The following is a 19,151-nucleotide window of genomic DNA, read 5'->3' as shown; positions in this document are numbered from 1 at the left end:
ATCCATTTTTAGTTTAAATTTCAAAATCTACCACTCAAGCCTCCAAATATGGTGGAAAGTGGGGAACGTAGTGCTTTAACACTATGTTCCTTGTGGCTACCCTGCCAGGCTTTTGCCCGTTTAAATTTAAATTTCGAATAAACTATTCGAAAATGCAGTTCAAATGCAAGAACAATCACTCATCACAAATAAGGTCACGGGTGCTTAAAAGGAAGCGTCACACAGTTCTACTCACCCGACTTCCACTTCTGAAAGTGTAGGCTGTAGTTTCACATCTCTAAAGACTTAAGACTTGAGAATTTAATATTCTAGCCATTTCATTTAAATTTTTATTTGTTTTCTATAGTACTAGAAAGAGAATGATAAATGACATAAACTCGCAATGTAAGTGATAAACAGAGACGTAGCAGCATGACGTAGAATTTCGAATTTTGCAAATTAAAACGCATTTTATATTTATTTATGGAAAATGGTATATAAATCTATAAAAGACAGACTATCTATTTGAAAGATACGTCTTTTCCATACACACTATATTGCTCATAAATTAGCTGCTCATAAATATTAAGTAATATTTAAAATAAATTTCATTAAATTTAACGTCCCTAAGATAAGTAAATAGAAAATTCCATTCTAAACTTTGACCTGACTCAACATATTTGCTACTCTCCTATAAATAAAACGTCACTCTCAAACTTATAAGGCTTCTTTTGTTTCGAGACTGCGAAAGCGGATTCCACTTTGATTCTAAACTCGGACAATCATTTTTAGTTTCATGAAAGTCCATTCTATTGCTGATTTATATATTTTTAAAAAATTAAATTAGCTTCACGCTATATCCCGTACACAGCAGGGTAAGCAGAGGGAACCTCGTGTTAAAACACTCCGTTTCCCATTTTCTGTCGAATTACAAACTTAATATAAAACCAGACATTTTCTAACAACACCACGATTCTATTTTTCAAACAAATCGATACAACTTCACTTATGTCAAGAAAAACATCGGCGCATATATTCTCTTTACGGCTCGTGTTCCATCATCCATCTATATGAAGCTTCAAATCCGGTAGATTGGAAAAAACGTACGCTAATCCTTTTGTGAGAGCTTGTAAAGTGGAATGGACGTTACTTTTCATATAATCGTACGAATACTTTCACCGACGCTTCTTGATAAATATGGAAAGTAAACAGCGTTGAGAGCCGCCTACATAATATATGTATGTATTATTTTATTCGTTCATTGCATATGTAGGGAATGTTATATAATTCTTATTCGTATTATATGTCTTTAATCACTTTAATCTATTAAAGATACTATTGTTCTAGAATATTAATATCTTTAAATAAAAATGTTTCCTCTTTATAATATTGGCATAGATAAGCAACGAAATTGTAAACTCAATATTTATAAGAGCAACTGTTGAGTTTGTTATCGGCTCTTCTAGTGTTTATGTTTTTTGCTTCCGAGCCGGTGGTGGCTTTAGGTTCAAAAGTGCTTGTAAAAGTCTATTTGGATAAAGAGTATATCGAATTTAAAAATGTATATAGTTCAACCGGCAGGAATGCTCTAAACATTATTTTACCTTCATGCCTTTTCATTGTTGTTATTACCCGACTTTCTCCGCTTTTTATTCGATTTTGAGAATAAGCGTGTTGTGTGAAGGAACTTAACTCTGCTTAAGCTACTTAGAAACATAAAAATTATTTAAGTGTATTCCATTAAGTTGAGATCGCGCCCCCAACGATCTTATTTACAGTAATTAGGTTACACTAGTGGCGATAGCCTCTACAACAATAAGAAAAATATATCAAACAAGGCATTGTAATAGAAAATCACTGAATATGAAACTCCTTTGAATTTTCTCTTAACATAACGAAAACAATAGACACGTTTGAATCGCTTAATAATCAAAGAACAAACGAAGCTACGAAAGGATATTTACATAATAGCGTTTGATCTCGCGAGATGCATCAAAACACCGATGATTGCGTAAAAGCTAAATTACCTTACATATAAGTATAATTCAAAGAAAATAATTTTCCTTTTATAATATTTTTATATAACCTTAGAAAATTCTTGATGTGAAACTTTTAATATTTTTTAGGATTCGGCGTATACATGAATTTGAATCTGTGGCCTTTATTTTCATTGTTTAAGCCGATTCTAAAAAAAATGAAAAGTACTATAATTAATTTCTCAATATAAACCTAACACTTCCGTATTTAATCAAATAGATCCAGGATTGCTTCAAAATTACATAAAAATAAAAAATAAAAACTACAAAATTTAAAAACTATTTTCAATATATAAAGGAGGCGAGGACTAAGGAGGACAGACCTCGCCAGCCAAGGCTCTTGTGGGAACTTTAAATGAAATTGGATTGTCGCTTAGCGGCTAGACTACGCCAACACCTGCACGAGCTGTCTGCCTCCGGTTTAATAAAACTACAGAGATACTTGAATTTTAACTCTAGCAAATTTCAGATTTCTTTCTTTATTATGTTCTTGTAGCAAGTCTTGTAACTTGTTAACAATTGTTATTAAATTTTCTACCTTAGAAAACAATTTTCATCAATTTTCGTAAAATTATCGGCCATTCCCGAAACACTTGCCTTTAAGAGCTCCATATTGGATGCATTAGTTCGATTACATTTCGAATTCTATCTTGATTCAACCGCCCGGTTGACATGTCGTTTGCAAATTATCACTGAAATAGTATTGGTATTACATACAAATTCTTCGACTACCCATGCCTAGGTAGTTATATTTCGCAATATTTCTTTTTTACTTTACTCTACAGTTAAGAGATTCTTAGAATATAGGCAAAGCTTTTAAAATCAAAAATGTAAAAGATTACTTTAAGTTTAAATTTACTACTTGTCTGGCATTCAGGTCTTTTCTCTTGTAATCAATTAATTATAAGTAACTATTTTAATTACATTAAAATGTGAAAAAATGAAAGACTTTTAAAGACTTTTAAGTACTAAATTTTGAAAGACTTTTAAAGACTTTTTAGTACTAAATTTATAACATCCAGCAAAACAAATAAATATATTAAAAAATAAAAATTAACAAATATACTTAAATGTAATTCCTTCATTTTATCCATATAAAATATCAACAATATTAAAAGTTGGATTAATTTAAATTTAAATAATTTAACTTTACTTACTTGATGATTGAATTGCAACTGATTAAGTACAAGCTGATAAAACATTCCATATATATCAAAATTTTAAGAATAAGCATATTTATTTTGAATTTAAATAAAATTTTAAAGAGAGAAAAAAAGCTATAAAACATGTTTAATTACTTACATCTATTTATTAGCAGTAATTCCGTTAATTCCGTTAATGTTTGTGGTTCACAGTAAACGCTTTACGATAGCGATTGCGCCATGAGGTTAACGATACCTCCGGGATCGAATACGAATTTCTACTTTTGTTTATATCTGACCGACCCACTTTATATTTTAGAATACTGATTCCAGCTACAAAAAACACTTTTGTTTCGACATAGATTTTATTTCGAAATCACTAAAGCGATTTTTACAAGGGTTCCTTTTTTTCTTGAAAAGTACGGAACTCTAAAACACTCCATTACCCACTTTCCTTCCTTTCAATAAATGAAATTATAAATTAATTTTTAAAATCGTTTCAGTAGTTTTTTGTAGAAGTATAGAAGTATAGATGTGTAATCTGTTTCGAAATAAGAAATATACGTATTTTTAAATTTGATACAAAGCTACAAATTTAAAAATATACCTTTTATCGTGTGTACACGAAGCTTTATTTAGATTCTTAAAAAATATTTCAGCTTTTTACCGTGTTCCCGAATAACGTACGATATCGAAGAATCGAAAATAGTAGTTCTTTGTGATTGTCGAATTTATGGATGGAAATAAAGTTTACTTCTATTTTAAAAAAGCCAGTGTAAAACTTTGTGCTCACAGAATTCGATTGAAAATAAGCAAAAAGTCATCAAATTGGCTATGGAACGGAAAAATGAACCTATTTTCTAGTGTACTCACAAAGAATTCTATTGACCTATTACTTTCGACGCGGCACTGGCTGTTTTTTCAGTTCCATGCTGTGTCCTGCACATAACAGGGTAGACCGAGTGAATTTAGTGTCAAGATTCTCCATTCTTCTTTAGTGGAGAAAATCAATGTTGCTTTTTTTTTGATATATGCTATTTCTTCCTTACTTCTATTGAGTGTTTTATTGCATTTCTCACTTTATGTCTCTTGCTTGTACGTTTTTAGCACTGATATTGAAATTACACAGCGAGTAGATAAATGTACGTATTTAGATTACAAATACCGGAAATGAAACCCTTGCCCCTGTCTTGCTTACAAATTATTAACTGAAACACAAAGTAACAAATTTGAATTTACATAAATGCGCACTTGAGTGTTTTATTTAGTGCAGGCTAGGTTCGGTTTTGTATAAAAATTACATGACCTAAACTGAATTTCAAAACTGACAAATTTGCTGCGGGAATTTTCTATATTCGTTTTTTTAGTATTTTTCTTTCCCAAGTGAGGAATATCAGTTTAATAATGTTAAAAAATAACAATTCATTCCCCCGAGTCAGGATCGAACCCATAACCGTCGTTTTGTTGGGTCCGCCTCGACGGCTTCAATTCTTGCCGATTTTTTTTTCAATATTAGTCCCAAATTTTAATTTGGAAAAATATATTTTACTCTGAAACATTAATGTTAAAAAAATGTATACTTGCAAAGTTTTCCATGTAATCTTCGAATATATCAATTGTTATTCGAATGCAATTGTTATTCATATTTATATTATCTATATATATATAAAAGGACTTGTCCTCACTGACTGAGGTAAGACGCACGCACAGCCGTAACTGCTGATGGTAGAAACGTGGAATTTGGACAGATGTTTACTTTTGTAATCTGGACATCCACTAAGAAGGGATTTTGAAAAATGTTAACCCTAAAGGGGTGAAATAGGGGTTGAAAGTTTGTATGGAAAAAATCTTTAAATCGCCACCGATTTTTATAAAGTTAGAAATTTAGACTCTTAAAAACATCTCATTGAACACATGTTTTATGGTTTATTAGAATTCAGCCCCAAAATACGCAAGCGAAGCTGCGCGCGTCCGCTAGTATTCTATAAGTAATCAGACAAAAAAATCTCCAATAATACTTCATTATATCAAATAACTACCAATTTTATTGTATGATTTGCCTTGTCATTAAATTTTTCTTATTTTTTTTTTATTTTTTATTTTAAAAGCTACATCCACGGGCGCATAGTTGCCCGTGCCTTTTTTTATTTTAAGAAAGTTTTTTTTTTTTTTAATGTGGCGTACTTGATTTTGGGACAATTTGAACTGCACTTATATCTAGAGCTTAAACTAGAGGGGTTGGATGAGACCCCTACCGACAATTTTTTTTTTTTTTAATATATATTATTATAGTATATTACATATATAATTGTCTTTGATATAATTATTTTATATATTTACTAGTGGACCCGGACGCGGCTACGCCTGCTTGAACTTTAAGAATATTCTCGCGTCGGTCATACTCATACTGTGCCGTCCGAAGGATAGGTCATTTCGAATCAGTGACATCTCCTTAATTATTTATTATCAAAATGTCGCGGTAACGGTTGCGTAGCGACACGACGGTTGTTATTAACATGGCAGAATAAATTGCATGTCAAATTAGAAAGTATTTTAAAATATATAAGTTTATATGTGTAATGTAATGTTATATAGCCTATAGCACTTCTGAAGAATGCAGCTTTCATACAAAACAAAAACATAGTAAATCGGACCAGTAGATCCAGAGATCTTAGCGTTCAAACAAACAAACTCTTCCACTTTATTATATTACTAGTGGACCCGAACGCGGCTACGCCTGCTTTAACTATAAGAATATTTATTAAATATATTTTCAGTTTTCAATAGAATAAGTAAGAAAATATAAGCTTAAATAATCAAAAAGAATAATAAGTAGAGACATATTATTACAAAAAATATCTGGGAAATTGAAAACCAACATAAGAAGTAAAAGTAACTAAAGGATATTCTTAATATTAAGAAATTATTATTATTCTTAATATAAAAAAAGTACCTAGATACGGGACCTAAAAACTACCTAAAAGGATATTTTTTGCCAGCAATATCAAATAAAATAAGAAGAGAACCAAAGTGTATTTTAAATAACCTAATTATAAACAGCAAATAAAGTTAGTAGAAAATGTATGAAAATTTATAAAACCATCAACGTCATCTGCCCGTTCGCGTCGGTCATACTCGTGCTATGCCGCCCGTAGGCTAAGCCATTTCGAATCAGTGACATCTTCTTAATTATTTATTAGAATGTTATACAGTAAACTATAATTTCAATCTACTGTGTGACTATTATATTTATATTCATAAGGATGAATATCAAAATGTCGCGGTAACGGTTGCGTAGCGACGCGACGGTTGTTATTAACATGGCAGAATAAATTGCATGTCAAATTAGAAAGTACTTAAAAATATATTAGTTTATATGTGTAATGTAATGTTATATAGCCTATAGCACTTCTGAAGAATGCAGCTTTCATACAAAACAAAAACATAGTAAATCGGACCAGTAGATCCAGAGATCTTAGCGTTCAAACAAACAAACAAACAAACAAACAAACAAACTCTTCCGCTTTATTATATTAGTATAGACTAGTGGACCCGGACGCGGCTACGCCTGCTTCAACTATAAGAATATTTATTAAATATATTCATGAAATTATTTTCAATTTTCAATAGAATTAGTAAGAAAATATAAGCTTAAATAATCAAAAGAATAATAAGTAGATACACATTATTAGAAAAAATTATCTGAGTTATTGAAATGAACCAACAAAAGGATTAAAAGTAACTAAAGGATAGGTATTCTCAATATTAGAAAAAGTACCTAAAGTTTTCCGTGCGTGCGTACATAGATATCGACTCTACGAAATAACTAAATATTTCTCTCTATTAAGTAGGATAATTTTAGCGATAAATATATAAGAAGAGAACCAAAGTGTAGTTTAAATTAATTATAAACAGCAAACAATTACATAAACATTTACAATAGTTCGAAAATGTATGAAAATTTATAAAACCGTCAACGTCAGCTGCCAGTTCGCGTCGGTCATACTATGCCGCCCGTAGGCTCGGTCATTTAGAATCAGTGACATCTCCTTAATTATTTATTAGAATGTTATACAGTAAACTATAATTGCAATCTATATAAAATGTTAAGAGTGACTATTATATTTATGTTCATAAGGATGAATATCAAATGTCGCGGTAACGGTTGCGTAGCGACGCGACGGTTGTTATTAACATGGCAGAATAAATTGCATGTCAAATTAGAAAGTATTTTAAAATATATTAGTATATATGTGTAATGTAATGTTATATAGCCTATAGCACTTCGGAAGAATGCAGCTTTCATACAAAACAAAAACAATGAAAATCGGACCAGTAGATCCAGAGATCTTAGCGTTCAAACAAACAAACAAACAAACAAACAAACAAACTCTTCCGCTTTATTATATTAGTATAGATATAGCTGTGGAATTTTAGATTTGGCCTGGTATTATAAAGATGGCTAAGTGTCTAAGTTTGGAACCTAAGGATTATCCGAAATTTCGGAGTTAGTTTCAAAAGTCATCAAACATCCGCCATGCCATCCATGATAAGGGTGTAATAAAGCAATTTCCTAACTGTAATCAACCTTCAAAATCACTGTTTCCGCTTCTCAATTGGTTTAAGACAAGGCACTAATTTATATCACATATTTAAAATAAAAGGCCGTCGTGGCAAAGCGGCACAAGGGCGTGACTGTAACGCGACGGTTCTGGGTTCGATCCCCATTCGAGGGAGTGAAATATTTATTTACGTTTATATTTCCATTTGTTCGCTCTAGTGTCGAGGCGAAACGCGGTGTTGAGTTCTGTCCCTCAACACGCAATGCCACCAGAATACGGCAGAAAGTGGGGAACGGAGTGTCTTAACAATAGGTTTCCACTGCTTACCCTCTGCTATTTAAAATTTAAAATTAAATCTATATCTCAAGGCTACGTTTGTTGTCACAAGTGAAATAAATATTTCATCGTAAAATTGACTTAAACTCTCGAATACTTTTTCTTTAACTTTTATTCCAAGCGACCCGCTCACGGCTTCGCCCGTTTGAAGTACATAATTAATAATTTACATTAGTAAATTATTTATTTAATTATGCATAAATTTTGTTTTCTAATCAATCCATAACTATAGAAGAGTAAACTTTTAGTCAATTCAATGAAACAGTTGTTTATACAAAAGCCAACATTTTAAAGATATGATCAAATAAATTACTTAGAATAATTTATACATATAATATTTTTCTACACTATAATAAAAGAGAGAAGAAAGAGTCTGTACACAAAATATATAAAGAGAATTATTTGATATTATTTTTCAAATAATTACATAAATAAAAATTTGTAATTTTTCATAAAATATTACATGACGATGTTCTTTAAACATCGTTGGGTTATTCTAATTGATTGATTTGAACTTGAACCCTATAGTTACTTTGACCTCATTTTTGAGTCCATTGTATTAAACATGATAGAGATCGAAAAAGGCCCTGTAACAAAATTCAAGATGGGCTTAAATCGACCTTTTGAATCGAAATTTTAAAATGGTTTGTTTAATTCATTAATTAAGACATTAGTATATGAATTAAAGATCTAGCAATAGATAAATGTGTATCATTTAAAATAAGTTTCCCAGAAGTGTAAATTTAATTTAAAAATGGTTAAAAGATAAAAAAAATATTTCGTATAATATTATCGTGTTTATTAATTTTTCGTTTATCTATATATATAAAAGGACTTGTCCTCACTGACTGAGGTAAGACGCACCCACAGCCGTACCCGCTGATGGTAGAAACGTGGAATTTGGACAGATGTTTACTTTTGTAATCTGAACATCCACTAAGAAGGGATTTTGAAAATTTTTAACCCTAATGGGGTAAAATAGAGGTTCAAAGTTTGTATGGAAAAAAATTTAAATCGGCACCGATTTTTATAAAATTTGAAATTTAGATTTTTAAAAGTATTTAATTGAATACGTGTTTCATTGTTTTCTAGGATTCTCCCCATAAGAGTGCAAATAAGGGGTTGAAAGTTTGTATGGAAAAATTCTTAAATCGGCACCGATTCTTATAAAATTTGAAATTCAGACTCTTAAAAGTATTTAATTGAACACATGTTTCATGGTTTTCTAGAATTATTCCCCTAAGGGTGTAAATAAGGGGTTGAAAGTATGTATAATTTTTTTTTAAATCGGGACCAATTTTTATAAAATTTGAAATTCACACTATTAAAAGTATTTAATTGAACACATGTTTCATGGTATATTAGAATTCACCCCTAAACACGCAAGCGAAGCTGCGCGCGCCCGCTAGTGCTATATATAATCACATAGTAGAGCATATATCGTCTGGACGTCTTGAACGGCTGGCAACACTGGCCTAGGCAACATGTCAGATGAATAGTTCCTTGATTTTAATTATAAAATTTGTATTAATTAGTATTAAAATATATAATTTAGTGTATATTTTGTGAAATAAACCAATTAAGTGTCATTTGTATATAAAATAAGAAGAAAAACAAACAAACGAAGAAGAATACGAACGTTAAACTGTGTAACCGCCGTGAGCTATCGTCTGTCAGTGTGCTAACGGAATGACTTTTAAAATTTCTAAAACCCGGGGAGTATTTGTTTCTTAATTTTTTATATTCCCACAAATATCTTACTACACAAAATTCATTTTTATAGTGAGCTACGTCCCTTCTCACATTTTGGCACCGTTATTGTCTCACTTTGCTTGACAAGTTGGAAGCTTAGCTGCAGACATACATATTTGCCTCAGACAAATACACCAATACAAAAACTATACAGTGCTCAATTATATATAGACACTACTATAAGTTCATATCAATTTTAAATAATATTTAATTATAATTAATTTATTATTTGCCTACCTACCAGTAATATTATTTATTAATAATGTCTAAAGTGGGCTAATAATTGCTCCCATTGTTAATATTTACTAATTTTACTACTTAATTTTCATTTTTTCTAACTATTTTTTTTTTTTAAAAGTATTTTATTTATTTCAATTTATTTATTTTCTTTGTACTTTTTATATATACAAAAATAAATTTCCTCTTCTTTATTTCCTTATAGCCTATTGCTTTCCATTTTTCAGCATATTAATAATGGATAAGCAAATCCTGACCCGCAAAGTCTCTGCGAAGGACCTAGAAGACAAACTGAAGCAAGCCTTACAAGAACTTAAATCTTCCCAAGACCTTTGTAAGGAACGTGAGGACAGTGAGGAGGAAATTGCCATTATCATTAAAAAAAATAAAGAATTGAAAAATGAACTCGTTGAATTGCATGCAAAAAATTTAGAAGTAGTGGCACAGCGGGATCAACTACATAGTATCTTGGGTACATTTGACCAGTGCAGCAGTGAACATGAGAGGGCTCTGGACAGAATTACAGAGTTGGAAATTCAATTAGGGGAGGCCAAAGACTCAATTCTGAAATTTAATAGTCATGAGGCAAAAAAAGATTTTGAAAATACCTCATGTTTATATGATGAGCTGGTGGGATGTAATCCACAATTGAGTTCCTGCCTAAAAGCCAGTTTTGATTGATTTGACAAAGGACGATTCACATGTTGAGCAAAATATTAAGTTTTCATCAAAAAATAAATTCAGGAAATATTTTAAAATAAATAAATTTATTAAAAAAACTAGTAAACTTCTTAAATTAAAATTTCCGGCTAAGCAAATAAACATATTAAATAATAGTAAATTAAAATTAATAAATAAACTTAAATCTTATAATAATAGATTGATTCAAAGCAGGTTTATGTATGACCGTGACACATTCCAGCTGCAAGATGAAATAAACAACCTAAATAGCTCCCTCAGAGCACTAAGTGAGAAATATGAATTCTCAGAAAATCGGAATCAGCTATTTTCTTAGGTGTTACTATAGATTCCAAACTCCAGTGGAACGCTCATCTGGAAGCACTTGCAGATAAACTCAGCTCTGCCGCGTTCGCAATTAAGAAAGTAAGACAAATGACGGACGTTGAAACTGCCCGACTAGTCTACTTTAGCTACTTTCATAGTATTTTATCTTATGGAATGCTGCTATGGGGCAGTGCTTCAGATATCAATTCAATATTTATTCTCCAAAAAAGAGCCGTGAGATATATTAATAATCTAAGAGCTCGAGATTCTCTGCGAGATGTTTTCAAAGATGCAGGTATTATTACAGTTGCTTCCCAATTTATATACTATAATATTCTCTTTGTCCGACAAAATATACATTGTCATAGAAAAAATTGCGACAGTCATAAGATAGGAATGAGAAATAAAGATAAGATTATTACTCCAAGTTTTCGCCTCCAAAAAGTTAATAAATCTTTCATTGGGCTGAGTATACGTGTATATAATAAAATCCGCAGTGTATTCTTAGTTTGCCACTACCAAAATTTAAAATATCTGTAAAAAAAATTCTAACAAGTAAAGCTTATTACACTGTTCAAGAATATTTAGAGGATAAACATGTATGGAATTAATGTCTATTGAATGTCAGGCAGGACAGCTGCCAGCTAATGTAATAGTAAAATATACAATTGACTTTGAAAAGAGCAACTGTTGGGTTTCTTGCCGGCTCTTCTCGGCAGAACTGCCTTCCGAACCGGTGGTAGCTTTTTGTTGACATGTACATTCGACGATTCAAAAGTGCTTTTATAGTTTATTTGAATAAAGAATATTTTGAATTTGAATTTATAGACATGAAAAAACTTAATTATTTAAATACTTATTGTATACTAGCGGACGCGCGCAGCTTCGCTTGCGTATTTAAGGGTGAATTCTAAAAACCCATGAAACATGTGTTCAATGAAATATTTTTAAGAGTCTAAATTTCAAATTTTATAAAAATCGGGGGCGATTTAAAGATTTTTCCATACAAACTTTCAACCCCTTATTTGCACCCTTAGGGTGTGAATTCTAAAAAACCATGAAACATATGTTCAATTAAATATTTTTAAGAGTCTAAATATCAAATTTTATAAAAATCGGTGGCGATTTAAGAATTTTCCCATACAAACTTTCAACCCCTTATTTGCACCCTTAGGGGGAGAATTCTAGAAAACGATGAAACACGTGCTCAATTAAATACTTTTAAAAATCTAAGTTTCAAATCTTATAACAATCGGTGCCGATTTAAATTTTTTTCCATACAAACTTTCAACCCCTATTTCACCCCTTTAGGGTTAAAATTATTCAAAATCCCTTCTTAGTGGATGTCCAGAATATGAAAGTAAACATCTGTCCAAATTCCACGTTTCTACGCACAGCGGTTACGGCTGTGCGTGCGTCTTACCTCAGTCAGTGAGGACAAGTCCTTTTTATATATATAGATTAGTTTAAATATTTAAACTATTTGCAGTCGCTTCATTCGTTGTGCATTGTTTGGTTAAAAAATTAAAATTCTTAGAAGGAACATCTGTTACTTTACTATATCAAAAATATTATGCTCACACAACTTTTCTTTTACAACATTTTATAATGTAGATAATAGGACGAATACATAACATACATTTAAATTTAAGTACAGTAATAATTTTTAAAATAATAATTAATAATTTTTTTAAATATTTTTTTTTAAAAATATATAAAACACATTCAAGAATTTGCAATAGTTGCTTCATTTATTATATCTTCTCCCACTTACCCGCTTCATTGTTCAATAAATTTTAATAAATAACAGAATTATAACATTGGTAAAATATTAGGAAAAAACGTATAAAGGTGGTCGATAAATTAGTCATCATTCATTCAGTCATTTTGAGTCGCACAAATGTTCCTCTTTGATCATATCTGCACCCATTTCGCCTATCATAACTGATGGAGCTTGAGTATTTCCACTGGGTAGGCTCGGCATAATACTGGCGTCTATAACACGCAGCCTTTTGGCACCATGGACTTTCAAAAAGTTATCTACCACTGCGGTTTCAGAACTTGGACCCATTTTACATGTCCCTACTGGATGATACACGGTAACACCTACATTTATCACGAAGCATTGCCAATAATCGCTGCTTGGAAATTCAAATTTATTACATTGGGATATATTTACTCTGTGAACAAATGCATTAATAGATTTAAAATAAGGTGTGTCTACTATTTTAACTAATTTTTGAACACCTTCCACTGTTGCCTTCACGTCTCTTTCATCTTCAAAATAATTATATTTAATTATAGGTTTGTCATAAGGATTTTGTGATCTTAGATATATTGCTCCTCTTGAAAATGGATGCAAAAGATGAAAAGCAAATAGATATAGCGCTTTCTGTTGAATATATTCCAAGTAAGAATTAAAAGTGTCATCTTTGTAGCCTGGAATGTGTTGTTTAGCTGTTGTTGAATTTTTCCAGATAATAGTTAGATGATTTTGGAATTCAGGATATGTCATATTTTTGTCCCGGGAATAAAATGCACATATATCACTTAAACTATTCTGTGCAAGCAACCCGCTTTTATTATACATATATTTTATAACCTCAAATTCATAAGCCTTTGGATGCTCAAATCCAGGTTTATCTGCGTATATAGGAATAGGAATATAACTATGATCTTGTAAATTCTGGCCTACATTACCTAAGTTAATTTGGCATGAAATATTTTTAGACAGTAAATGCTCTTTGGGCCCTATTCCAGATAACATTAATAATTGAGGAGAGTTAACAGCTCCGCCACTTACTATAACTTCTTTATTGGCATAAAATGTTTTATTTTCACCATTTATAGTTACTTCTACTCCAATTGCTACATTTTTTTTATTAAGAAGAATTTTAGTCACGAAAGCTTCAGTAATTATTTTTAAGTTTTTTCTTAACTTAGCAGGTTCTATATACGATGCATATACACCACGTCTTTTACCATCACCAGCAGTTACTCTCATTATTCCTGATATACCATTTCCTTTAAATTTTGCCGAGTTAATATCTTTCACGTTTTTGAATCCAATGTGTTCCCATGACTCTAAAACTTTCTCAGTAATTTTTCTATATGTACTATTAAACGTATTTATGCTCAATGAACCATTATGTCCATAAAATTTTTGTATATTTGGGTCTTGTAATAAATTAATATCTTGAAAGTTTTCTGCTTTTTTATAGTGTAAATTAACATCTTTTGGCGTCCAACTAGGATTTCCCTCGTCTACCCAAGATTTAAAGTCAGCGTCTCTGCCTCTTACGTAAAACATTGCATTTATAGAGGAGCACCCACCTAACATTTTCCCTCGTGGCCATGGTATCGATCCACTTTTTAAAGCTTGATGAGTTATATTATCATTTTCTGTTGCATACTGCCAATCATATTTTGTATTCTGAAGTAGAGGATCCAAGTTGGGTATCTACAAAAAATATAAATATATTAAGAAGTCAATAAAAGTAAAAAAGGTTATTTTAGTGTGTTTTTTAAATTATATAATATTATAAATAAAAATATAAATAATAATGTTATTATATGTGATGCTTACTTCAGATTCTATAGGTGGTTTGTAACCTGCTTCCAACAGTAGGACATTCCAATTTTCAATTTCGCTAAGACGATTGGCTACTACACCTCCAGAGGTTCCTCCGCCCACGATTATAAAATCATATTTTTCTAGGTCTGAAATCAGAAAAACACAGTACAGTGATCAATAAGCAGTCGTTTGTTTAACTTCAACTATGAATAAATTATTGTGTATCTTAATTTATTTATTACAAGTATAAGAGGTCGATCGTTGCCACATAGTATGACTGGAAAATCAACTGGTTGTGGGTTCGATGCCCACTCAATGAAATAATTGATAATTGTATTTCTTCTCTCTGGTGTCGAAGAAAACCACGCCATTGAGGTCCACCACTCAACACGCAATGCCTTAAGAATTCGGAAGAAAGTGGAGAAAGGAGTGTCTTAACACTAGGTGCCCTCTGCCTACCCCGCTATGTGCGGAATACTGCGTGAAGCTGACTTTTTCTTAAGTAAGTACATACGTAGGATTTGTTTATGGGTGGTTTGTATGTAACTGCATTTCTATATAACAGCATTTCCCAGCCTCACGAAAAAGTTTTTGTTGAGGAGAACATTATCCATAGCTCTCAAATATGAACTTTATTTTACATTCTGCAAAACTAAGAATGTGACAACACAAAAATACATTTTTAAGGAATGTCTAGGAAGTCATACATTTTTCTACATAAAATATTATCAATATAATAGCCCAAGATCCCAGACCCGCCAGACCTACGTCATTTTAGCAAAGCTGAAATTTTGAGGACTTTTAGTATAATATGTACTTTAGACAGTATGCCTACTCACTAACTTGAAAGTCCTTTTTAAAGATAGCGCCAAATAATGAAATATCTCTGTCTGGGAAGATGCTTGAGCCATCGGATTGGTCTGGGTGCTTGAGGGGTCTAGAAATAGTCCTTAAGTTATATATTTAAAATTAAAGATTGATAGTTTAATGTAATTTGCCCTAATTTTAAACAACCTTTAGGATGTCTGGCAGGAGTTAAGGCCGACATAAAGGGTCTGGTGTTAATAAATATACATTTTTTACATTATTCTTAAAAACATATAAAAAAATGAGCGTTTCCACTTTAACACAGCTATACGTATACCTTAAGTTGACGCTATATCTGAAAGGTGAAGATCCTCAAAATTTCAGCTTTGCTAAAATGACGTAGGTTTTGGGGCCCTGGGATCTCAGTCTATAATATTTTTAATACTTACTTCCTGTATAATTAGTCGGTGACTCCGGTACGAAACATTGTGTTGCAGCTAAAAAATTAATCGCTGATTCAAAGAGACGGGAAGCTGCTCCTGTAGTCACGGAGCAATGCTTTGTGCCAGTGCTAATAGAAAAAAAATGTTGTGAAAAATTCTAATTTTAAACACAAAATTCGGCTGAAAGTGGAGGACAGGGTGTCATAAAATTGTCATCATATCATCCCAATGTCTACCCTGCTGAGTGTTTGTGAAGCGTGAAGCTGATTAATTTTGATTAAAATAAAGTATGAAGAGAAACTTAATGTATTTTCATATAAATATATATCAATATATTAACAATTTTAGTCGCGGTTCACACCCCACTTGGTAAGACGCATTTTTTTTTTTTAATGAAATGAATGAATGAATGAATGAATTGAATGCATTGAATGCACTATCATGTATTCTAGTAGAGGATCTTGATGTACTAGGTTTATTTTACCTACTGTGGTGTGTGGTATACGTGATATCGTTATAAGAGAAAATTAAGCAACTAAATTATATTTTTTTAATTAAAAAGAAGCAATTAATGAAAAACGATAAATTAGTAAGTCTTGATAGTACCTACTTTGATAGTAAACAGCTCGCCTTGTTTACTTTAGTAAGTTTCATAATATTTATACTTTGGGATAATACAGCCAACAAGCTTTTAAGTCATATAAATTGTGTAATTACTAGTAATAATAAGGCGGAGTTCAACGCCGGGGTTTTTGTCTTGGTGCCAGAGCGGAGATAATTGATGATGATTTAGTTGTACACGTTACACACGTCTTAGGATAGGATATTTTAAATTCCTGTTTATTTTAAATTCATTTAATACTTAACTATGACTGTGACTGCATTAACATATTGTAATTTCTGATGTAAATATACATTTAAAAGTACAAAAAATACAGTCTTCAAGTGCAGGTGTATGAGGCACACAATTAATTAAAGTAAATTTATGAGTTACTGCTACATTTTAAATAACAAATTTAAATTAGTACATGTTTAATTTTAGTATATCTATTATTTATTTACTTTTATTGTTATTTTTTTTAGTTTAACATTGTATCGTAACAGGGTAGGAGGGGCAAAGGTAACTTAATGTAAAAACATTCTGTTCAGCGCTTTCTGCCAAATTTTTGAGACATTGCTCGTTGAGGAGGGGATTATTTTTTTTATTTTTCACAGCATCACGCTGCATCCCGCATGTGACAGAGATAGCCTAGTGTTAAGACACTCCGCTCTCCACTTTCCGCCGAATTCTGGAGAATGCCTCTAGCGTGAGGAATGATGGACCTCAACATCGGAATATTGCCTGGGCGCCAGAGGGAAGAAATAAAAATATTCATTATTTCGTTTCTTTGAGTGCGGATCGAACCCACAACGCGTTGCGGTATTATTAAAACAGTAAAAATAATTACGTTCACAGAACCTCTTTCACGTTAAATTGTATATAAAAATAAAATGGATAATTAATAATTGTAATTAACTTAAATTTCACTTTGATCATTGTATTGAGAAAAGAACCGATTTCTCTTCTCTCAGGAATAAATAAAGAAAAGTTTTTAATGTCATTAAAATTATAAATTTTAGTTAACAAATTTAAAATATTTCAAGCACACAATCGGGCACTCACAATAACATTTTGAAGTACAGCTACCGCCGACAAGACACGCGCAACTGTAATAGAATAACATACCTATTCGTTTATATTTTGTAGAAAAACAAATAAATCGCCATTTAAAGTGTTTTATAAATTAAGTTTTTATGAAGGTACATCTGTTTCGTGACCTACAATTTTGGTTTCTACAAAAAACTAAGTACGAGATATAAAAAACTAAAACTTAGCACATATCAAGTTTTTGATATGTCCTAAATCAATGCGAGAATTGGCGCAGGGGTACAAAGTGTGACTGGAATCGACTGGTTGTAGGTTCAATCTCCACTCGAGGAGATGGAATATTTATTTAAATTTATATTTCGACTTCTTCGCTCTGGTGTTGAGGTAAAGCGCGGCGTTAAGTTTCGCCACTCAACACGCAATGCTTCCAGAGTTCGGAGGAAAGTGGGAAATGGAGTGTCTTAACACTAGGTTCCCTCTCCCTACCCTGCTGTATGCGGGATAGGTCGTGAAGCTGTTTTAAGTTTTTGAGGAGTTTTTGTTGAGATATGATAGCCCATGCAAACGTATGGTATGGTATGGTATGGTAATTCAAAATGTCTGCAACGACGTTTGCGGGCATATGATGAAAAGGGGTGATTGTAACGCTGTAAAAACTGCCTTGATTCTTCTGGGCAGGATAGAGGAAGACCATAGGAAACGGGGAGAACCATCGCGAAAGATATGGCGCAGTCACACTTAAATGTAAATAAAACCCAAGATCGTCCCCGGAATTCGAGTAAATAAAGGGAAATGTTAGTAAATGCTAGTTTAATATACGCAAGCGAAGAAAAAAACCTCATTAACGGATAACGATCAAATACACCGAATAAAATTTAAATCAAATAAAATAAAAAATATATACCTAAATAATATGGCACTGCAAAAGTTACCCAAGCGTCAAATAGACTCATTATCATTATCCTTAAAGTTAATTATGATTCCTCAATCGATGCAGACGGTGATAAAACGTCACCTTGTTAAACAGGTTCTGTTAAAAAACATTAACGAATATCACCTTGCATTTGTCTAAATTCCAATTTTAATTCTCAATAACTTTTTTCTAAATTAGGCCATCGGGAAAGCACAGGAATTAGGCAAAGATAGAAAGAGGAGAACGAATTTTAACAACTTGGGATATATTATCGATATAGATAGATAAATAGGTAGATAAAATTCTTCATTGTATACACAAACTATAAGTATAATAAAAAAAGAAAATCGATAGCTACAGTAATATAACCTTATCTTAGCGATATACTGCACTTACATTCAATAATTTAAATTACACAGCTTACATTCAATAATTTAAATTGAAATTGCCGAGGACATTGAAAATGTACCTGTATCTAATGTGCTAAGTAAGTTGTGATATCGAGAACTGTTGTAAATTAGTTACTAAAACTAACAACAGCTTAAAAATAATAACGCAAAATATACGTAGTGTTGATCGGAACATGTCTGAATTAGAAAATCTAATGGATAATAATAATCTTAATATTGATCTAGATATTATTGTACTGACAGAATGTTGGATTAGCGATTCTTCATTTATACCAAATATAGATGGTTATACATCTTTTAATACAAA

The 19,151-nt window shown here is 31.5% G+C and overlaps 1 protein-coding gene across 1 annotated transcript; it reads right to left on the bottom strand.

Moving 5' to 3' along the window:
• Positions 1 to 12,629: 12,629 nt before the first annotated feature.
• LOC146531313 (ecdysone oxidase-like) lies at positions 12,630 to 17,580 on the bottom strand. Its single transcript, XM_085198429.1, has 4 exons — positions 17,537 to 17,580; positions 15,880 to 16,001; positions 14,636 to 14,769; positions 12,630 to 14,509 (listed from the first exon to the last, which is right to left on the bottom strand). Exons 1-4 carry the CDS (start codon positions 17,542 to 17,544, stop codon positions 12,932 to 12,934), a joined length of 1,842 nt encoding a protein of 613 aa, XP_085054555.1. The 5' UTR covers positions 17,545 to 17,580; the 3' UTR covers positions 12,630 to 12,931.
• Positions 17,581 to 19,151: the final 1,571 nt, after the last annotated feature.

This window comes from Heliconius melpomene, chromosome 15 (genome assembly GCF_056956725.1).
Source record: "Heliconius melpomene rosina isolate 202511_hmr_F chromosome 15, ASM5695672v1, whole genome shotgun sequence".
Classification (NCBI taxonomy): domain Eukaryota; kingdom Metazoa; phylum Arthropoda; class Insecta; order Lepidoptera; family Nymphalidae; genus Heliconius; species Heliconius melpomene.
The sequence above is the reverse complement of the archived record's forward strand: the minus strand, read 5'-3'. Positions and strand labels throughout refer to the sequence as shown.

Coding starts and splice junctions, on each gene's coding strand:
- LOC146531313 (XM_085198429.1), bottom strand. Junction 14,770..15,879: donor ACCGACTAATTATACAGGAA/GTAAGTATTAAA, acceptor TTCTGATTTCAG/ACCTAGAAAAATATGATTTT. Junction 14,510..14,635: donor AACCACCTATAGAATCTGAA/GTAAGCATCACA, acceptor TATTTTTTGTAG/ATACCCAACTTGGATCCTCT.